The sequence below is a fragment of the Choloepus didactylus genome, chromosome 10 (assembly GCF_015220235.1).
Source record: "Choloepus didactylus isolate mChoDid1 chromosome 10, mChoDid1.pri, whole genome shotgun sequence".
Classification (NCBI taxonomy): Eukaryota; Metazoa; Chordata; class Mammalia; order Pilosa; family Megalonychidae; genus Choloepus; species Choloepus didactylus.
This window is the reverse complement of record NC_051316.1, coordinates 82,601,619-82,623,928: the sequence shown is the minus strand read 5'-3', so window position 1 is coordinate 82,623,928 and position 22,310 is coordinate 82,601,619. Positions and strand designations below refer to the sequence as shown.

The following is a 22,310-nucleotide window of genomic DNA, read 5'->3' as shown; positions in this document are numbered from 1 at the left end:
GCGACTTGCGGTGGGGACATAGGGGTGAGGGTGGGGACACGCACAGTCCAGACCTGGACTGGTCTTTGGCACCCCCTAGAGGACAGTTTCATTCCCAGAACCGTGCTTTTGACAACCAAACCGTAAACCCCCTTCCCCCAAGGAGGGTTTGCCTGGATTCGGAAGCGAGGGGACCAAGCGACCACGTCCACCACCCAGCTGGCCAGTCTCCTTATGGTCTGCAAACCAGCAGCAACATCCTCCTGTCTCAGCAAGTGGTCACCTCCTCAAATCCCAACCTGCCCCATCCCTTGCAGCCCAGGTGGGCCTCTTGGACTGTAGCTGGTCCCCAGGCTGCCTCCTGACCCCGCAGCAGTCGCTGGGATCCCACAGCACCAGGCCTGAGCCCCACTCTCTGGTCCAGCTTTGGCTCCTCCACGGTGGCCCAGCTTGCCTTTCCAAGGGAGGCTCTTCCTGAGAATGGGGCCTAGGACTCCACCCCCTTCAGATGGGGCTCCCAGAGGACCAGGCCTGGATTCCCACCTCCCCTCTCAATCTGGGGTTTCCTTGAAAATATGGCCTATGCCTCCCCCTCCCCCTCAGACAGGGGACTTCTGGGGACAAGGTCTGTGTCTCCCCTTCCTTGCTCAGACTGGGGCTTCCTAGAGACAAGGGGTGGGTCTCCCTTTCCCCCTTTAGCTTGGGGTTCCCTGAGGACCAGGTTTCTCTTCCCTCAGCTTGGGGCCTCCCTCAGGACTGATTCAGGGTCTCCTGTCTCACCCTTTGACTGGCTGTAGATCTCCAGCCCCTCCCACCTCTGGCCTCCATTCTGGGCGGCTCTCCCCACAGCTGGAGTTTCAGGAGCTTCTGGAGCCTCGCCCAGGCTCGGGGCCTTAGTGGGGGGTCTTCCTCAGGCTCCAGTCTCAGAGACAGGCCGGGCACCTGGCTTCCTCTGGGGCCTGGAGGCCCTGAGCACCCCTCACAGCCCCACCTATGACCTCACAAGGGCTCTCTCAGAACTTGGTCTCCACGGCACCGGCTATTTCAGGCAGTGCATCTGGAATTGGCTCAAGTGGCACCAGCCAAACCCCTGCCCCACTGACCTCTCAGCTGGAGGAGCAGGAGCAGTGCTCGGGCTGCCCCAGAGAGGACCGAGAGGCAGGCTTTAGGCTGGGGACACAGGGACAGCGGAGCCCCAACTGGGGCTGTGGCCTTAACCCGGGATAGTCATGAAGGAACAAGATAAAGACCTGCTTTAACTGAGAACCCCCTTGAGAAACAAGGCCCTTCAACAGAGTGAGTGGGGCTCCAAGCTTGTCTCCCTTCCCGGGGACCATACAGGGAGGAGGTGACGGTGGGTTATCTGGGGAAGGGGCCCTGGCTGCTAGTTGGAGGCTGGGATTTCTGTTCTGTTTCGTCCTGAGTTGCTGTGTGATGTAGGCACACACTCCCTGGGCTTCAGTTTCCTCGCCTGTAAATGGGCTCCTGGGAGGACCAGAGGTGTTGCTGAAATTGGGAGGATGTTGGGCTGGGCTGCCAGCAGAGCACGGGGATGTGATCAGGAGAGGGCTGAAGACCAGCCACGCTGGACCGAAGCAGAAAGGATGCAGGTCAGAGAGGTGGGGGGACTGCCGGCTTGCCGGGGAAGTTTCTCCCACTGGAGACCCCGCCTGAGGGGCTGGGGCTGGAGATGGAGGGTCTCTGCGATCAGGGTTAGGGATGCGAATTTGTGCTGCAGCCAGAGAGAACTGGGATGGAGAACAAGGAAGACATACAGGATGAGGAAACTCAAGGGAGATGAGCCGCCTTTATACAGTCAGTTTGAGAGGAAAATGGGCGTACAAGGGGGAATTTTCAGGAAGGGTGGGAGGCTGGACTAAATGAGTTTTTAGGACCTCGTGTGTGTGCATGTGCGTATGTGTATGTGTGCTTCTATGTGGGCATGCACACTTATATGCGTCCATGTATGCTCAAGGAGGAGCCCCTAGAGAGTTGCAGTTTAATTCAGCAGCTTGGGGCTTGGGGCAGCCAGACCCAAATATGTGGGGGTGGAGCCATGGAGAGGAGGTTGTTGGCATCTCCGCCGTCCAAAGCTGGGTTGCAGACCTGGAAAGGGCAGGAGGACTCCTGAAGGGCAGGGTCAGTGGTCCTGAGGCCAGCCTGGGTAGGGGGTGGGGCTCCAGGGCCTCTCCCCATTGGCCAAGGTGCACCCATCCCTCCCCCTCCCTCCCTGTCCGCCTGGCCTGGTTGAGGGGGTGCACTGGCAGGAGCTGTCCCTGTAGCTTCACCCCTGGGCTGCTGGGGGGTCTGATGAGAATGTGGATCTGAGTTCTGTTTCCCCCATGCCCTAGTGATCTCTCTTCAACTCTACAGCATCTAAAGTCTAAAAGACAAAACATGGCTAACTTGCAGAGGCCCAGGCGGTAAGTGCCCCATGGCTCCCCCAGTCCTCTCCTGGGTCACCCACCCATTCCTAGTACACCATGGCCCCCTGCCCCGCCCTCAGCCTCTCCCCCAGGGCAGCACCTCCCTTCTCCCCGTCCTCCTCCCAGCCCAGGGGGGCCCCACAGGCAGACCCTCTGCTACCTGGTTCTCATTCCCCTCCAGCACAGCCAAGCTCACCTCTGGGGTGAGGGGACGCTCAGGATGCCTGGTTGAAGGGTTGGTCATTGGGTTCCAGCTGCTCCTATATTGGTGGTGCGCAACTGACCTGAACTCATCTCCACTCGCCCTCTCCAGGGGCGAGCTCAGGCCCAACTCTCTTTGAGGTGAAACAAAAGCCAAAGTCCTAGCAATGGCCAAGGCCCTGCCAACCCAGCCCCCATTACCTCTCTGACTTCATCCAGCCCCTCAATCTCCTCGCCCCAGCCACACTCACCTTTGCTTTCTTCACGTAAACTCTGTGTGGGCTGGTCCCTCTGCCTGAGACACTATTCCTGCAGTTATCCGCAGGAATCTCCCTCACCTCCTTCATGTCTTTGCTCAAACACCACCTTCTCAGTGGGGCCTTCCCTGACTGCCATATTGAAACCTTCACCCCCACCCCACCCTGCCCTCCCAATTCCTCTTTCCTTCTTCTACTTTTCCCTGTAGTACTTACCACCTTCTGACACACCACGACATGCACTTGCTTATTGATTTTCATTGCTGTGTGTCAGTTCCATGCAAGTAGGGATATTTGTGTCTGTCCACTCTTGGACTGAGTGAACAAATGGCTCCCTCTCTGTGTGGATGACAGCACTGTCTCCCGTATAGGTCTCTCTCCTGGGCTTTGGACCTTGTTTCCAAAGACCCACTGGTGCCCCACGGGCAACTCACACCCCACTGGAAACAGCCTCCTCCCCTCCCACAGTCAGGAGCCCCTTCCCCTTAGCTGCTCAGGCCTCCCCTTTGACACATCCCCCTCTCCCATGCCTCACATCTGGTCATCAGCCTCCTAAAGCAACTAGGATGTGCTCATTTCCCTCTGTCCTCTCTACCACCCTCCTACCGCCTGCCCCACAGCCACCTTAGGCCTTCGCCACCCCTTACCTGGACTGTTCATCACCACGGCCACTTTTTCTAGCTCATTCTTCAAAACTCTTTTCAGGCCTCACCTCCCGTCCCTCTCCTGAGTCCCTGCAGCCCTGGCTTTATTCCTCTGGGAGTGTGGCCATTGCCTACCCCTCCCATTAGCAACCCAAGGATGGAAGCCAGGTTGTTACTTCGTGTTCCTGGTCCCTGGCTCATAAGTAAAGCTCAATAAATGTTTGTTGAATGAAAAAATGTTGGTTAGCAAATTAGTTTGTTGCTTAATGTTAGTCAGTTTATGAGTGATTGGTTGATTAGATGATTATATCGGTTGATTAATAGATGAATCAGTTAGTTGGTTAATTAAGTTACTAGATTGGTAGATCAGTTACTTGATGGATAGGTTGGTGAGCTGTTATTTTTCTAATCCCTTGATAAGCAGGTTACTTAGGTAATTATCTGGCTGGCTATTAATTTCTTGGTTTATAGGCTAATTTTCTTGGATGCTCTCATCTCTTCTCATTCTACACCTTCTCCTTGAGCCATCTTATCTATGCCCATGGCTCAAATGACCATCTATGATTTGGTGACCTCCAAATGTGTATCTCTAAATGAAACCCCATGACCAGTTGCCCCCTTCCTGGTCATCTCCACCTAGGTGTCCAGCAGGCTCCTCCAGCTCAATGTACCAAGAAAGGAACTCCTCATCATCTTGCCCAAACTTGCACCTTCTCTACTGTGGCCCATTTTGGTCATTCTGCTGATCTAGTCAGGACTCCTCCCTCTCCATTCTCCACTAATCAACTGCCCCATGTGTCTGTTTTCCCGACTATCCCCTTCTAGCCATTGACAATGCTGCCTTCTTGGCCCCACCACCATCGCCTTTTGGCCTGCCTGTGATTGATTTGATTGATTTCAGCTTCCTGATTGCTCACCACACCTCCACACCTGCCCCTTCCAATCCTGCTCCTAAGAAGGGAGGCCATGCTTTGTCCTAATTACCCCAGCTAGCCCCACGGCCTTCTGGGCCATGTTCAGACTCACTAGGGTGGACCCTGAGGCCTCTGCTGTCTGGCCTTGCACCCCTCTCTGCCCATGTCATGCCACCCTCACTCCTCCCTCTGGCCAGTGCATCCTTGCAGAATTCATCCACACAACACATCCTGAACTGCAGGTCCTTGCACCTGCCATTCCTATAAGTTTTCCCCAGCCTCCCTTCACCTGGCCAGCCTTCTGTTGTTGGCCTACACTTCTCTTCCGCTGGGAGAACCTCCTCATCTTCCCCACCCCCAAGGCTATTTGCTACTTCCAGGCAATCCCAGAGTGCCCACACCTCACCTGTGGCTACATTCATCACGCTTTATAGTAATTGCTTCATTAGTTGCCTTTCTTCCTGAAAGCAGGATCATGCCTGCTTGACATGCAGCCAGCATTCAATCAATCTTTGCTTCATTGACTGGTTGGTGGTTATTTGTTGCTTACTATTGTCCTGCCTGTTGTTATAGTGAACAGGAAAGAGCCAGGGTCCCAGAGTTCTCTCAGTGTCCTTGGTTTCCTGCTCTTTCCACCTCTCCCCTGATCTGTGCACCTCCCCAGGCTTGTTCTAGGGTCTCTGTGTCGGGCTGCTCACAGTCTCTTCTTCAGGCACGAGGAGGCCAGACAGTGGGGAAAGGGAACCCCTCTGTGATGCTGCCAGGGAGTTGGAGTCGGACGGGGGTCTGGGGATTGTCCAGGCAACTCTAAACCCCCTCCATGTATGCAGCCCTGGGTAAGGAACAGAGCAAGGGCTGGGTTGGGCAAAATATGAACATAGGGTTTCAGCTGGATAGTGGAGGGTGTTTTATTCCATTCCTGGTTGACATCTTTCACCCCCTCCACTTTACTCTTTGCTGATACGAGGCCAGGGGACTTGAGGAAGCCTGGGGGGAGGCTGGGTAAGGTGGCTGAGGGGCTGGTGTCAGCTTCCAGGCACTGGGGATGGGGAAGGGTCACCAGTCTGAACAAGCACTGAGGCCACACCTTGGAGGTGTCTTTAGCCTGTAGACCCCCTCTCCTTTCTCAAACTCCAGCCACATATCCGTCCCACATAAACAATGGAGCCCATAAATCGCCTTTTCATCTGCTCATCTCTCCATCCAACTGTGCATTTAGTAACGAAATTCTTATCAAGCATCTACCATGTGCCAGGCACTGTAGAAAACTCTAGGGATCCAGTGGAGCATAAGACAGATGAATTCTCCAGGCTTTTTCTTTCATTCAACAAGCATTTATTGCATACCTACCATGTGCCTGGCACTGTGCTAGGTGCTGGGGATAGACCAGGTAGTAAGACAGACCCAGGCCCTCCTTCTGTCCCTCTCTCACCCACCCATCCATTCATTCATTCATTCACAAATATCTGCTTACATTGACCGTGCTGCTGGCCACTGGCTGCAGAGCCTGGTGTACTTTGCAGAGACCTCCATCTTCAGCAGAACCTGGTGCATGTCTCAGGCCTCAGCATTGTTTGCAGAGCCCCCACCTACCAGGAGCAGAGCTGCCATGCCCTGGACAGTTGGCAGAGAGCCTCACTGATGTCAGGCCCTGCCTGCTGCCCTGCCTGTGTGACCCCCAAGGTCTGGATCATGCAGATAGGCAGGCAGACAGGCAGACAACCAAACCCCACTTTCCTGCCTGCTCTCTCCCAAACTGCTTCTGCCCGAGTCTCCTTGGCACCACAGTTCATACTTACCGGCTCCCCAGCTGCGCCCTCTGCAAAGTGACCTCACTGGTGTATTCCCACTGGCATGGTCCTGACCAGAAGGAAGAAGGGGCATGGCTTGGCCATCTACCCCAAGTCTTTCTCTGTGTCCCTGTGGCTCACCGGTATCTCTGTTCCCAGCCTTCCTAGGTGCCCTGGGCAAAAGGAGGTGTCTGTGGAAAGGCCCCTGGGTTACCTATTAACTCAGCCATGAGTTGAAGGGCTGATGGGCAGCAGGTGGACTTGAGCCTCATTTCTGCCATGGGCTCGCACTTCACCATCAGGTCTACCCACAGCTCCACGACGCTTTGGTCGAATACGATAGCGAGGATACATGCGGTGCTGATGAGGGAGCTGGTGCGAGTGTTCTTGGCAGAGTTCGTGAGCACATTTGTCATGATGGTGAGTGAGTGGGGAGCACGGGGCATGGGCTCTGAGGCCAGGACCCCCAGGCTAGTGGGGCTCAGGAAAGGCAGTCCGAGACACCCCCCCCCCCCAACCGACCCCATGAGTCCCATGGTCCATTCCCCATAGGGAAGTAAGGAGAGGGGCCTTTCTCATCAAGTCTTCTTGGGAGAGAAAGTGCTCATGATATGTGGGGACAGAACGAACCATGGGCTGTGGGTGGGGTGGGGTAAAGCTGGAAGTAGGGAGGAGGGAAACCGAGGGCACAGAGATTGAAGAGAACCTTGAATGCCAGGCTTTAAGCAGCAATCCCGAGGCAACAGGGAGTCATTGAAGGTTACCAAGCAGGGGAGTGATATGGTCAGATTTGGAATTTAGGAGATAATTCTGGGTGCAGAGTGGAGCATCAACAGGAAGGGCAAGGCTGCAGGAAGGGGAACAAGTTAGGAGGCTGTTTCAACGGTCTGGAATAGAGAGGTGGTGGTGACTGGTCTAGGGGATGCAGAAGAAAGCAGGTGTTGGTGCTGTAGAAGATGGAGCCAAGGAGACATTGCAAGCAACAGGCGTGGGGTAAGTGCTGATGGGGCCATTCTCTGGACGAGGTCCAGCCCACGGCAAGAGATGTCTGGTCAGGGGAGGTGCTGGTGGAGAAATTCAGGAGATGGTAGAATATAGGGATCTGGAGCTCCAGAGAGAAGCTTGGGCTGGAAGTAAAGAGTTGAGGTTCATCAGGATATGGATGGTGGTTATAAAACTTGTCCAGAGAGAGTGTACAGCAAGAGAAAAGCAAGAGGTGGAGGACCTAGCCCTGAGGAGTGAAAAGGAGCCTGAGGAGGCGTGACGAGAGGTGGGAAGAGAACCAGAAGAGAAGGTATCCCAGAAGCAGTCGGCGGCTGGGCAAGCTGCAGAGGAACTGAGCCAGAGGAGCAGTGACAAGGGTCTGTGGGGCTCGGCAACATGGAGGTCACTGGTTACCTTGGCAGGGGCTATTCCAGTGGATAATGGGGAGAGAAACCAGACCGTAAGCAGGATGAGACAGTTCTTGAAATCTCCCTCTTTCTCTTCTTGCTTCAGCCCTGCTACTTCCCCCCTCGAGCTCTGCCCTTCGAGGAGCTGTAGCCATACTTGCTGCTTCTTATGTAAGAAGACGTCTAAGAAGGGAAGGGGCAGCCTCTGGGAAGAGAAGCAAAGGCAGCCAGGAGAGTGATAGAGAAAGCAGGGGTCAGAGAGTCAGTGTGTGTGTGTCAGCAAGTGTGCATGTGCAGGAGTGTGAGTGTGGGGGGTATAAGTGTGGCTATGTGTGTGAGTGTGTGTGGGTGTTGAGTGCAGTTGTGTATGAGTGTGAATGCATGTGTGTGAGTACGTGTGTGGTTGTGTGTGCAGGAATATGCGTGTATGAGCGTGTGCATGCATGAATGTGGTCCTGCGTTTGCATGTGTGCATGAATGAGCACAAGTGTGAGTATGGTGGTAATGTGCAGGTGTGCATGAGACTGAGCATGTGTGTATAAGAGTTAGTGCATGTGTGTGAATGAGTGTATGGTCTGTGTGTGTATGAGCATGGTGCATGCTTAAGTGTGTATGAGCATGAGTGTGACTGTGATTGTGTAGTGAGTGTGTGTGCACCAAGTCACAATGCAGGAGACAGTGGGGCCCACAGAGAGCAGGGGGTGGGACCCTGGACACACCTGGGTTCTCATCCTGACCCTGCCACTGAGTCACCAGTTGGCCTTGGGCGGGTCCCTGTCTGGCTCAGAGCATGACTTCTTCATTATTGAGCGTGTAGAATCAGTCCATCACTGGCTTTGGAGCTTCCTGGAGCTGGGCTCAGATCCCACCTCTAGCTATGTCATTTTCTACAAGTATCTCAACTGTTCAGAATTTTAGCCTCCCCCTTGGTAAAGGCGGACACTAATAGCAAGTTGGCAGGCTTGTGTGAGGGTCAAGTGCCCAGCACCCAGCAAACACGTGTTTGGCCCCTTGCCTTTATGACAAGTGCTTTCAGCTGCTTTCCCCTCCCTGGACCCCGCCCTTCTGCTCTGGCTCCTGAGCTATGAGGACAGCAGTTGTCTTCTATCCATCCCTCCTTTAATCCAGGGCAAGGTAATTCATTTACGAAAAGACATTCCAGCCTCATGGGGGCTGTTAAACCTCGGAACAGCAGATGCAGGAGGGTGCTTCCTCAGAGAGCTCCTAGGGAAAGTGGGTGCTGCCCACTTGCACGGATACCTGCACATGTTTCTATTCCTCTTCCTTTATAGATTATTATTGAGCACCTACTGCATACCAGGCACTATGATGCTAAGCACCTTACGTATGGCATCTCTACAAATCCTCACAATGGGAAAATTGAGGCTGTAAGAGACTAGGTTACTTGCATTTTAACTCAAGATTTAAATCCAGTCTAGTCTAATATCACAGTCTTAATCCTTAACCTCTATGCTGTGTCCCTTTGTTTAGACATGGCTGGATTTCTAACACTTTGGCTTGTTAACTCTCTCCCAGCTGGGGTAAGACCCTCACTTTCCAGCTTTGGGTTACTCTAAACCTGCCCCTGAGCCTCAGTTTCCCTGTCTGTAGGGTGGAAACAAAAACACTTGTTACACAGATTTGCTGTGAGGATTTTATGAGCTTGTAAGAGAACTTTGTGAAGTTTAAGCCCATATAGGACATTACATTGTTGTTATTTTTAGCCGCCAGACCTGGGCCAAGATGTGGAGGCTCAGTTGACAGGAAGCTCAGTGAGTCACCGGACTGAATGTTTTGCCAGAAAAGCTGGTGTGACCTTGGGCCCCATTTATTGCAGCCGGGATGAGGGAAGTGCAGTGTTGTTCCACTCCGTGCCGACTTCTCCAGAGCTGTTGTCTTTGGGCCTGGCCTGGGAGGGACTTTGATGAGCTGGACCACATACACTGACCACACAGGGTAGGGGCTGGAGCCATCAGGGCCCTGAAACACCAGCTGTAGACGTGAGCCACCGGGCAGGGGTTGCAAACTCACATGCTAGGGGAGCCGGGTGTGAGTCAACCCCGAGTGGTGGGACTGGGGCTAACTGCAGGGTAATGACCTGTGTTACTGCCTCACTACTCCAGCTGGCTGTTGGCCCTGGAGGGTGGAATGTGGGCCAGCATGGCCTGAGTTTCTGATGTTTCAAGAGAACCTGAAAATTCTGGTCTTCAAATCACATTATCCAAACAAAACACGTATGCTGGATGGTTGCCTCCAGGCAACCCTGACACAAGGGATCACGTAGGGTTCATTCATTCATTTTCACAAATAGTTTTGAGCTCCTTCTTGGAAGGGTGGGGGAGCATCAGATTTAAGACACTCCATTATTTCTCCAGATCCCACTTCCTGGAGCCCCCTGTCCTGGCTTCACCCCCTACCCCCAACCCCACCTTAGCCTGCAGAGCATTGTCTCCTCCAGCATCCTCAGCCTGCACCCTAGTCTGGCCTGCCTATCCTGGGGCTCCTGAGGGACCCTGTAGACCCTGCTCATCTGCCTCCACATCCCCTCAGGCTTTCCTAAAGCCCCTGTGCACTTCTGCCCATCTTTTCAACAGCAAATGGTTTGATCTCCTACTTAGCAGAGAATCATCAGGCAGGCTTCCTGTGCTCTACTCCTAACCCTCCTGTCCCTCTCACCACCAGACCCGTTCTGCCTGTGCGTCCACACGTCTCCCCCTCGGCTGGGGTGGGTGGCCCTCCTCCTCCATGGAGGAGCCCTTCCCTTCTGAGCCACACCCCACCCCTCCTGCCTTCTCAGACAGGTTGCTCTGTCAACAACATTTTCTTTCTGGTTTATCTTCAGCCTCTCCCGTTCTCATCCTATAAACATACTTAAGTCTCTCCCACTGAACACAACACAAAGAGAAACCTCCCCCCTTTCCTCCATTAGCCACTTCCTTTATCTCCCTCCCCTCCCTCCCTTCTCAGGCAAGTTCTCAAAGAGGCATCTACACTGGTCCACTCTCTGCTGTCCTCAACTCTTCCTCACTGCCTCTCAATCTCTGGGACCTGGCTTCTGCCCCCCCCGCCCTGCTGATACAATGCTCACAATGGTCATTGATCACTGCTGGATTGCCAGGCCTTAATGGCTTCACCCCAAGGTGGCACGTGACAGTGTGAGCCATAACCTCCTTGGGAAACTGCTTCTCCTTGGTGTCCGTGGAACATTCTCTTTTTGTTCTTCTCCAATTTAACATCTGCTCCAGCTGAGGTTTCTGGTGCTGATGTGTGCCTTTGACGGTGGCTCATGTCCACAATTCCCCAGTTTTTCTCTTTCATAAACCTACCAGAGCTGTCCAATGGAAATATGAGCCACATCTGTAATTTAAAATTTTCTAGTAGCCACATTAAAAAGGTGAAAGGAAACAGGTGAAATTAATTTTAGTAATATGTTATTTAACCCATAGATCCAAAATATTCTAATTTCAACACGTAAAAATTATTAATAAGATATTTCACATTTCATTTTCCTACTGTCTTCAAAATCTGGTGTGTATTTTATGCTGACAGCAGATCTCAATTTGGACATGTGGCTAGTAGACATCCTATTGGTGACAGGTCTAGACCCTGACTTCCAATAGCTTGGGCATCTGCTTTGGAAAGTCCCTCAAACCATGTCCAAAACACATGGGCTTTTCAAAGAAGGTAGCATCTGAACTTGTCCTTACAGTGAAGTTTCAATTTTCTAGCATCTAGGACCAGGTGTTCTAGGCAGAGGGAACAGGATATGCAAAAACACAGAGGCAGGAGAAAGCAGGGCATGGGGCAGTGTGGTTGTTTAGTTCAAGGCAATCTGACATGGGTGACTGCCTGGATTCAAATCCTAGCTCACCATGTACAGGTTGCATTACCTTGGATAAACCACTCAACTTCTCTGAGCCCCGGGTTGCCCATCTGTTGAAACAGGAGAATAATAGTACTTAACTCATATGGTTGGTGTAAGGGTTAAATGAGATGACAGGTAAACTTACATAACAGTTCCTGGCACATCGTGAGTGCTCAATAATTGGTTATTATTATTCAGTAGTTGACTAGTTTCCTAGAGCTGCCATAAAAACATGGTGGCTCAAAACAATAGAAATGTATTGTCTCTTGGTTCTGAAGGCCGGAAGTTCAAAATCTGTGTTGACAGGACCATGTTCCTTCTGAAACCTGCTGGGGAGAATCCTTCCTGGCCTCTCCCAGCTTCCTCCACACTTCAATCTCTGCCTCCTTTGTCACGTGGCATTCTCCCCTCATGTATGTCTGTACTGTGTGCAAATTTCACTCTTCTTATACGGACACCAGTCATATTAGATTAGGGTCCAGCCTAATCCAGTTTGGCCTCATTTTAACTAATCACATTTCCGAAGACCTTATTTCCAAATAGGATCACATCACTGGACCGAAGGTTAGGACTTGAATATGTCTTTTCAGAGGTACAACTGAACCCATTGCTGGGACATAATGAACACTGGGGCACATATGAGACTGAGAGACCAGAAGGGACCAAATTGTGAAAGGTCTTAGATGGCAATCTACTGACTTCGGACTTAATCCTAGAAATGGAGGGGGCCCAAAGAATATTTGAGCAAGGGGCAGGCATGATCAGAGTTTTGGATGAGAAAGTTGACCCTGGCTGCAAGGAGGAAGATGGGTAAGGGTGGGGAAGACTAAGGATTGCTGACTAGGTGTGGGGGAAGAGGGAGAGAGAGGCAGCTGGCATAGATGACATCCAGGTTTCCATCCTCGTCGACTGGGATGAGGAGCACAGGGCGAGCAGCAGCTTCCTGAGACATGATAAGCTTTCAACACAGAATACGAGATGCCTGTGGAACCTCCAGGAGACTTCCAGTGGGTGTTTAAAAATACAGTCTTGGCTCCCACTTAAAATGGAGATTTTGAGAATTTTAGTGCATCAGGCATATCTGAAGCCACAGCGCTGGTAAGAAAACCCAGGATGAGTGATTGAGGTGAGATGTGAAAGGGGCCAAAGAGGAAATCCTGGGATCATCCATATTCATGAGGCAGATGAAGGAAGAAGAAATTGGAGAAGGAGCTCAATAGAGGAAAAGGCTAGAAAGGTAAGAAGAAAACCAGGAGAGGTCATGGAGGCCAAGAAGAAAGGCCTTTCCTGCAGAGTGGTCAAAAGCATGGAGGTCAACGAAGTCAAGTAAGACAACGCCTGAAGGGAACTTTGAAAATTAAGATGCTGCTGGAGGCTTTGAAGAGAGCTCTGGTGTCTGTGACACGTGGAGGCAGAAGCCAGACTGAGGAGGGAGTGTAAGGGGGTGGTAAAGTAGCAGACAGTGGGTTCTTTCCTGGAGCCTGACTGTCACGGGGAGGGGGTTTCCCAAGAGAGTGAGGCGGGGCTGAGGTGCAAAGGTTTACTTTTAGGAAGGAAGAGACCCGAATCTGTGGGAACCAGTTAGGGCAGAGGGTGAAAGATGCAGGCAAGAGGGCAGCTTTTGTGGTGGGAGAGAGGGCATGGGGCACAGAAACCAGAGCTGAAGGAGAAGGTGGATGTAGATACAGGCAGAATGTGAAGGGCAGAGCATCATCTGAGGAGTTTGGGAAATTACAGATGGGAGAGAGCAAGAAGTTCTGGAATGATGCCTAAGAGCAATGGAAATGGACCTGAATGAGAGTGAGAACCCCACAGCTTCTGGGCTGTTGTGCATGTGTGACAGAGGGGGATCTCAGCAAGTCTAGGCTTGAGGTTTGGAGACCCCTTGGAGGAACCTCCTTCAGGGTAGCCCCAAATGGGCTTTGGGTTGAGATGCCCAATGTATGTCTATAGGAGCCTCTGACGAGGCTGCCCCACCCTGCTCCTTTCCCAGCTCCCACCCAGTTCTCACTAGATCAGGTCTGAGAGGCAGTGAGAGAGGACGAAGGGGGCGTGACAGAGGGTCTTCAGGGGTGATGCTGGGGAGGTCCAGGACGTGGGGGTGAGGAGCCAGCCCTGAGCTCTGAGCCCCGAGCCCTGCTCTGAGGTCGGGGCTTCTGGCAGGCAGCCCCCTCAGAGGCCCTCCCTCGCAGGTGTTTGGTCTCGGCTCCGTGGCCCACATGGTTCTAGGAGGGAATAAATTCGGGAGCTACCTTGGTGTCAACCTGGGGTTTGGCTTCGGAGTCACCATGGGAGTGCACGTGGCAGGGGGCGTCTCTGGTGAGTGTCCCCTGCGGGCTCTTTCCTGCCCGTCTCCAGTCAGACCCTTCTCTGACTCAGCCAGGGCCTCGCCCTCGCAGCCACCTGGAGGGAGGACAACTCCCCTGAGCCCCTGCCTCTGGCCGTCCCTGCCCCAAATCCTTCCCCGAGTCCCTTTGACCCACCATTTTTACTAGATGGGTTGTCTTAGACAAGCTGTTTAACTTCTCTGTCCCTCACTTTCCTTACTGGCAAAATGGAGATGGTGGTAGCCGCCTGGTGGGGCTGGTGTGAGGGTGAGCGAGTGGGTGTCGCTCCATCAATGCTAGTTGTTCTTTACTATTGTGGCTGCTGATTCATTTCTGCTCTCACTTCCACAACACATTTGCAACCCGCCACCCAGGAGCCCACATGAACGCGGCTGTGACCTTCACCAACTGTGTGCTGGGCCGCATGTCCTGGAGGAAATTTCCTGTGTATGTGCTGGGTCAGTTCCTGGGCTCCTTCCTGGCCGCGGCCACCACCTACTGCATGTTCTATGGTGAGTGTCGCCCCCGGGGCTGTCTGCTCCTGGCTTCAGCCTCCTTCCCTGACACACTGGCAGATGGAACCCCAGTGTCTGGGAGGAAAAACCACCTTGGAGGAGGTGCTTCTCGACCCTGGACCTTCAGCCTTATTTCTGGGACCCCGGGGGAGCTTGGCTGGGGGCAGGTTCACAGCTCAATTCGTATCCCCACAGAGTCCCTGATGCACTTCTCGGGTGGAGAGCTGACAGTGACCGGCCCCACGGCCACTGCTGGCATTTTTGCCACCTACCTTCCCAAACACTTGTCGCTGTGGCAGGGCTTCTTTGATGAGGTCAGTGGTCCAGGGTGGGCCCCCCTCCCCAGGCCCTCTACCCCTCAGGAAGGACCAGCAGGCAGCCCCCCAGGCTGGCGAGGACGAGGACTTGGGGTGGGAACGGACCAAGACGGGTCTCTGCCAGTGGGCCTGGACTGGGGGCGTTGCCGAGGCCCTGCGGCTTGGCCGTCAGGATCCCCGGGCGCGGGGCTGGGGGGCATTGCCGCGGTGTCTGCTCCCCAGGCAGTGTTGACGGGGTTGCTCCAGATGTGCCTCTTCGCCATCACTGACAAGCAAAACAACCCGCCGCCGGAAGGGGCCCAGGCCCTTGTGATCGGCGTCCTCGTTACCGTCATTGGGGTGTCTCTAGGCATGAACACAGGCTATGCCATCAACCCGTCCCGGGACCTGCCTCCCCGCTTCTTCACCTTCCTGGCCGGCTGGGGCCAGCAGGTCTTCAGGTACCGCGCGTCGGCGGCGCGCTCCCCGCGGGCGGAGGGGCGGAGGGCCGGGGGCGGGCCCGCGGGCTCCCCGGCAGCCTGTGGAGGCGGGAGTGGGCCCCGGCTGCTCCCCAGTCCCACCCTGATGGGGAGCCTGCTTCTGCCGTCATCCCTGCCCCAGGCTCGGGGGCGCCCCTGGAATTGGGCTGGGGGGTGAGTCCTCGGAGGGTATCCCCCAGCAGGCTGCCGCCTCTCTCCCTCAGTGCTGGGGACAGCTGGTGGTGGGTACCCGTGGTGGCGCCATTCCTGGGTGCCTTCTTTGGCGGCGCCCTCTATCTGCTGCTCATTGGCTTCAACATCCCCCGGGAGCTCGATTCGTTGGAGGGCTCCTTGATATTTGAAGAGCAGAGGACGTCTGCGTTGCCCAAGAGCAGCCCCGACTTGCCTGTGGCCTCTCCCCTCAGCCCCGTCTCCTCTGCCGAGAGAGCCCCTGCCCTGTCTGCCCCACCCTTAAATGACCCAGCGCTCCCCCTAGAGCACCTCTAAGTAGAAGATTATTTGTAAGCCCTCCCCCACCCCAATAAAGAAAGCCTTATCCACAGCGGCACCCCAGCTTCGTGCCTCCTGTGGTGGAGCTCCCTCCTGGATTCTTCCAGGGACTCCAGGGTCTGGTCAAGTCGTGGTCCAAGGCAGGAACGTAGGACTGAGGGGCCGCCAATGAGTTCGGACTATGGGAGCTGGGGACCCCTTGGGAACAGAATGGAGAAGAGCCGACCTGCGGCTTCAGTGGGCTCAGGGGGAGATTGAAGGGTGCCAGCACCTGCTGGTGGCGTTTCCAGAGGCACAGGGAACAGAGCAGGGAGTTTGGGGAAAAGGACCAGAGAAAGCTGGTGGGGCGCCAACTGTGGGGACACCTTGAGTTGCCCTGGGATAGGATGCGAGGCACGCCCCTGGTCCTTCCCCTCTCCCATCCAGCCAGTCCTCTGGTTGGACAAGGCAAGGCCCGAGAGTGTAGACGAGAGTTTCTCAAGCTTCTTTTCATTACTGTTTCCCTAAGGAGGCTTTCATTTTTTCCTTAATCACATGCAATTTTGATAGCACCAATGTACTCTATGTCCATTTATGTGCTGTATGTGTATCTGTGCTTTATACATAGAGTAAGATTTTCTCATCCTCCCCCAAGAATCAATTTTCATTCCCTTGGGGTCGAAGTTACCCCCACCTCCACCCCCACCTAGAGGATGTATGAAGTACATTGAAAGTAGGTAGGGGATGGAACGCCTCTTCCTTCTTCCTGGTGTCAAACTCTCTCACATTAAGGAACTGCCAAGTTGGAAAGAGAGCAGATGCAGGGAGAAAAATCCTTCCCAAAGTTGCAGGGACAGGAAAACGCCTCATGGGGCTCAGGCGGAGCAGGCATAGGGCTGGCTGGGGGTGGGGTGGCCAAGGTCCACCGACCCTGGGGCCATTCAGGAACCAGCCTGCTTTAGGGATTCAGAAGGCAGCAGCAGCCAGGGTTCCTGTCACCGCACGTGCTTTTATCCTTTCAACAATTATTGAGTGCCTATGTGTGCCAGGCCCTGTCTGGGCACTGGGCATCCAGCAGTGGATTAACGTGTCTCTGCCCTTGAGGAGCAGAGCCTTATTGGGAAATAGGTTATTATGAGGAAGGAGCTAAGCAGTGGAGAGTGTGATGTATGGAGGTTGTCAGGCTCTAAGGGGGGGCTCAAGCCCAGACTAAAGGCCAAAGCCAGGGGTGGCTTCCCAGAGAAGGAGACAAAGCAGAGTGTGTGTGTGTGTGTGCAGTTCTTTCTGGGCCTGGGAGCAGCACTTTAGGGTTTGAGGGGACAGGGGTGGGGGTGGCACGGTCAAGAAGCAGCAGGAGAGGTGTTGGCGGGCTGGCTGGGCTTCCTTCTGGAGGTAGGGGAGTGGTGAGACGAGATTTTAGAAACCCTTGTGAGCTGCTCGTGCAGGATGTTAAAAGAGACTGGGACCCTCAGGGAATGTGGGGAGAGGCGATAACCCAGGAGGAGCAGCAAAGCACCAAACAACGGTGGAAAATAATGCACAGTGACAACCCACAGAAACACAGACAAATTTTGGAAGCATGACAAGCAAGTTCCAGAGGCTGCATACAGTATGCCTTCCAGCTGAAAAACAAGCAAAAATGTAGTATGTAACTATGTATTTGATAGAAGTGTTCGGGGTTGTGGGGGTGGTGGAGAAGGAACAGTTCCTCCAGGAAGACAAGGAGAGGGGGGTGGGATGGTGAAGAGCACGGAGATAGGGGCAAGCTGTTAATAATTATCTAGCTCTTGGGTTGGGGTGAGTTTATGTTTTGTTTTGTTTTTTTCATCGGATTGTGTTTTACAATATATATATATATGAAACATTTGTATAATATATTTAAGGACATGAATAGCTACAGCATGAGAATGGGGTTGGTCAGTGGACATGGAGGAAGCGGAAAGGCCTGAGTTTGTCTGATGTCCCATGGGGGAGGGCCCGAGCCCAGGGAACAGAGCTGGGGGTGACCAGGGCAGGACCCACAGCTGTGTGGAGGCCTTCCTGTGAGCCTGGGGGGGCCCCTTCTCCTCTCTCAGCCTCTGGTCTGGGTCCATGAGGGTGGGCTTTCTCATCCCTGGTGTTCCTGGGCAGCATGACCCCAAGCCTCATTCCCGGGAGGGCGAGGCCTGAATGGGCACCAGGGTTCTGGTTCCCGCCCTCTTCTGCCCTCTGGTGTGCTCCTGTCCCTCGAGGTGGCCCTGGAGGCAGGGCAGCCATGGATCTGTCCTGAGCCCCTGCCTGGCTGCCCCGGCTCTGCCATGGCTCTATGCTAGGCCTGTTGTCCACAACCACCTGAGCGGTTCCGATTGCCCTGCCACGCTCAGCAGAGCCCTGACCCTGTCACAGAGCTAGCCCTTTCTTTCTCTCAGCATGTGTTGGTTGAGAGCCTGTGGCATGCAAGACCCCATTCTAGTGCCAAGGATACAGGCATGAAGACAAAAGTCCTTGCTCTCATGGAGCTGACATTCTGTCAAACTCAGGGGGAAAAAAGGAAATGGGGGTAGGAAGTGTGTGGGAGTAAAGACCCGAAGGTGAAGGGCTGAACCTCCTGGACACCTAGGGGAGGAGCGGCCATGCTGAGGGAACAGCCAATGCAACGGCCCTGAGGTGGGAGCGTGGAGGGGCCATAATGCTGCAGGGGAAAGTGGAAGATGGGGTCACAGAAGTAAGGGGGAGGGGAGTGGACTGAGGCCAAGCTGAGGGGAAAGGTGAGGTCAAGGCTTGGAGAAGAGGTGAGGGTATTTTCTAGAGGAGAGGCGGCAAGCCCCACTGCAGGAAGGAAGGAAGGAGTCAGCCAAGTTGGGGTGGGGCGGGCGCTGTGGCGCGGGCGCCGTGGCGCCTTCTGAGTCCCTGTTCTTGGCTCTGCTCTCTCACTTTCCCACCCAGTCCCTCCACAGCCACACCATCCCCCACTCTCTCGCTGGACCCGGCAGGCACATCTGTGTGGCTCCAGGAGCCAGGCTGGGACGTGAGATACGGGGGCCGGACCTCTTCCCAGGCCCAGCACAGACTGCCTGTGTGACCCGGTCAGGACCCCGCCCTCCTCTGGGCCTCGGTTTCCCATCTCGACAAAAAAGAGCCCCCAACTCTGATGTCTTCTGGCACTTCACAACCTCATGTCATAACCTGCCCCTGCCACAGTAGAGGCTGCAGTCAAGATGGGAAAGGGGCAGGAATGAACACCAGCCCCAGGCCAGGTCCCTCCAGGCCTTGCATATAAAGGTTTGATCCATAGCCTGGTGGTTCTGGTTTGGGGAAAGCTCCTTACTCTCTGTCTGACCTACTCTCCCCCCTCACTCACAGGGCCTCCAAGGGACAGGCAGCCACTGGCTGCACTCCAGTCTGTCTGGTCCCATTGTCTCCACCCTCAGATGGGGCCGCACAGCAAGGGAAGGTGAGGCCAACTCAGGCCCTCCTTGGCCAGTGTGAGGCAGCTGTGGCCATTCAGAGCCGTGCAGCTCCTGACCTGGGCTCTGGAGCCCCCTGCAATGATCTTGGAGTGGGAACGGGCCTTCACCCAGCCTTCCGTGTGAGGAAGGGCTCATACTGTGGCACTTAAGAGACAACGAAGCCAGCTCTCCTGAATCCAAATACCTGCTCTGCCACTCACTAGCTGTGTAATCTTAAGTAAGAAGGGATGATGATAGCCACCTCAAAGGGCTGCTGTGAGGATGAAATAAGTTATGCCTGGACGTGGGGTGCATAAGTGTGTAAGCATTTGCTGTTATTACTACACATCCTTTCCTGTCATCCTCACATTATCACCCCATTTTACATATGAGCAAATTGAGGCTTTACATATGAGCAAATTAAGACTCAGTATGGGCTTGTAGATTCCAGTCCTTGCTGATGTGCCTCCCAAGTCCGTGCATTGACCCAGCCCCAAGGATGCGCCCTCAGCTAGTTTTTATTTGGTTTTTAAATTGTGAGATATATTCTATAAACATGAGTGTGTGCATAACATTTAGGTACAGTTAAAATAATAAACACTCAAGTGCCCCCCACAGAGCGCTGGGCAGGTTATTTGGCTCCTCTGGGCTTCAGTTTCCTCCTCTGTAAAATGGGGATAATGAGGCTCAGAGGTGATAAGGTGCTTCGGGTTTAATTTTTGCCATTAGCTTTCCTGAGATGGAGCAAGACCAAGTGGAGTTTGCAGGTGCTCATGTCTCCCCTGCCTCTGCTCAGTATCTGAGGTGGAGGTGCTGCAGAGGGAGCAGAATGTACGGGCTTCTCGGAGAGGATGCTCTGGCCCAGTGGGAAGGCCTGGGTGAGTGGGGGCTGAAGGCTGAGGCTGGGTCACATGCTGAGAAGAGGCACACAGCTCAGATCCAGGTACACACAAGCACACAGATCTGAGGCCACAAATCTTGGGCTGAGCCTTTGAGTCCTCCAGAGACCCAACCAAACCCTCCAGAGACCCAACCAAACCCAAACAAACCCTCCAAAAACCCAACCAAACCCTTGTTGGCCGATAAGGAGGATTCCTCAGATGGGGTTGGCAACGGGCCCTGGAAAAGCCTGTTTTAATACACAAGAATGTATAAGAATGCCCTCCTGCTCACCCCCCACCCTTCCACCCCTATTCTGGCCACTGAGCCGAGGTTAGAGGAGAAAGACAACCTCCAGAGGGAGGCCCAGTGAGGGGGAGGGGTCATGCTGAAGGTGCTCTCCTGGGCTCACCTGACTGCTTGGCCCAGCAGTGGTCCCTGGCCTGGGAGGGGGCTGCCTCATCTGGGAGGCCCTTCAGAACCACATTAGAAGCATTCCCCTCCTGCCCCTGATCTTTGGGGCCAGCACCTACCCCAGCTCTCTACAGAGGTGGGTGGGACTGTTCCAGGCAGATGGAACAACAGGAGCAAAGTCACAGAGGTGTGACTTACAAGTTGCTCAATGTGGCTGCAGGGGAGGTGGCAAGGTAGGGAGTGTCTGGGTGTGGGAGTGAGGATGGGGGCTCAGGGACCAGGTTGGACAGCTGGGCCTTGCGTCTCTGGGAAATTCAGAAGCCAAGTAATGGCTGAGCCGGATTTGTGCTTAAGAAAGAGCCCTGCAGCCTCTGTGTGGACTGGAAGGAGACGGACTGGGCAGGAGAGCAGTGAAGGAGGAACAGAGAGGAGCAGATGCCCGGAAAAGAGAGATATAGAAGGCAGGAGTAATGGACCTTGGGTTGGTTGTGGGAGTTGAGGAGGTCACCCAGGAAACAGTTTTGTTGGGGAAAGGGGGTGATGGGTTTGGTGTTGGAGGTGCTTGGGGGATGTTAGGGAAAAGACGGGTCCTAAGGCTCATACCTGGCTGAGGATTGAGATATTTAAGCTCAGCAGTGGCAATCAAATGCTTGCAGGTGGACAAGGTGGCCCTGGGGAGCACTCATGTTCTAAGGGATGGAAAAAGGGTTAGAGGTAGCCAAGGGCCCATGACCTCCCCAGGCCCCAGGAGCCTGAACATTCTGGAGCCTTAACTGACCATGTGCCCTGGGGCCAGTCCCGTCCCTGGGGAGGTTCAGATGGGTCAGGCAAGTGAGAGGCTCACACTCAACTAGGCAGCCTAGAAGAAAACCCCAGAGATTCTCAGCCCTCAGGAATTCCCTACAGGCGTCAGCCCTGAAATCTCTAACTTCTATCCTTTCTTCTGCTACTTGGCTCTAGATGATGGGGTGACCAGGGCTCAGTCCATTATATGCCAACAGCAACTCAAATTACTATCTCCAACCCAATCCTGACTCCTATGTACATCTGCCTACCAGACTAGGTTTTGTTTCCCAAACCTGCTCCTCCCCACTCTTTCCTATCTTAGTAACGGCAAACCCAATCTTCCAGTGGCTCAGGCCAAAATCTTTGAAGTCATCCCTGACTCTCTCACACCCCACACCCTAGCTGTTGGCAAATCCTATAGATGTTTTTATCTGCAAAATTTATCCAGAACCCAACTACTTCTCATGCCCTCATCACCCTGGTTTGAGCCACTATTGTCTCCTGGACTATAGCAGTGGTCTCCTGACGTTCTCCCTGCCCTCCCCATGCCCCCACTCCACCCCACAGTGGAGTCTCAATCCAGCATCCCGAGTGATCCTTTAAAATGAGTCATGTCTTATCATTTACTCCTTGCCCGAAATCTTTCTCATCCCATTTCCTGTGACTCTCCCTCACTCACTCCCTTACAGCCCCCAGGCCTTGCTGTTTCTTTAATGTCCGAGACATGTTCCCACCATAGAGCCTTAGCAATAGTGTTTCCTTTTCCTGGAGTGTTCTTCCTTCACATATCCTCATGGCTAACTTTCTTACCTCCTTCAAGTCTTTGATCAATGTCAATTTAGGCACTGACCACTGTGTATAAAATACCTCCCCTCTCCATTGCCCCAGCCTTGCTTTTTTCTTTTTCCTAAAGCAATTTCTACCAGCTGACTTATTTGTGTATAAGTATTTTTTGTCTGGCCTCCCACAAATAGAACATAAGCTCCAAATGGGCAGGGACTGTGTCTATTTTCTTTACTGCCGATTTCCTAATGAGCACAACTAAGTTTGGCACAAAGTAGGTGCTTAATGAACATATGCTGAATGAATGTGTGAAAGACCAGACTCCTATGTCCAGTAATCTATGGACCTACATCCTTGAATGTCCCACAGGACCTCAGACTCAGAGCGGAAATTATCCATGAGGATGGTGAAGAGGGGAGTTTACCGGGATCTTCTCTTTCTGCAGAT

General features: G+C 53.7%; 1 protein-coding gene across 5 annotated transcripts; it reads left to right on the top strand.

Annotated features, from left to right (window-relative positions):
* The first annotated feature begins 1,172 nt into the window (after positions 1–1,172).
* On the top strand, positions 1,173–16,327 carry AQP7 (aquaporin 7). 5 transcript variants are annotated; one of them, XM_037797530.1, is made up of 8 exons: positions 1,173–1,275; positions 2,331–2,402; positions 6,526–6,631; positions 13,660–13,786; positions 14,169–14,306; positions 14,505–14,623; positions 14,849–15,066; positions 15,309–16,327. In XM_037797530.1, exons 2-8 carry the CDS (start codon positions 2,377–2,379, stop codon positions 15,589–15,591), a joined length of 1,017 nt encoding a protein of 338 aa, XP_037653458.1. In that variant the 5' UTR covers positions 1,173–1,275; positions 2,331–2,376; the 3' UTR covers positions 15,592–16,327. The 5 variants fall into 5 exon arrangements, with proteins under 5 accessions (XP_037653458.1, XP_037653455.1, XP_037653456.1 ...); XM_037797527.1 differs by having other exon boundaries at positions 6,514–6,631; XM_037797528.1 differs by lacking the exon at positions 1,173–1,275 and having other exon boundaries at positions 2,217–2,402.
* The last annotated feature ends 5,983 nt before the right edge of the window (positions 16,328–22,310 follow it).

Excerpts from the sequence above, each read along its gene's own strand:
- AQP7 (XM_037797527.1), top strand. The coding sequence starts at position 2,377 with ATGGCTAACTTGCAGAGGCCCAGGCG. Across the intron at positions 6,632-13,659 it reads TGAGCACATTTGTCATGATG|GTGTTTGGTCTCGGCTCCGT; the intron begins GTGAGTGAGTGG and ends CCTCCCTCGCAG. Across the intron at positions 13,787-14,168 it reads CGTGGCAGGGGGCGTCTCTG|GAGCCCACATGAACGCGGCT; the intron begins GTGAGTGTCCCC and ends CCCGCCACCCAG.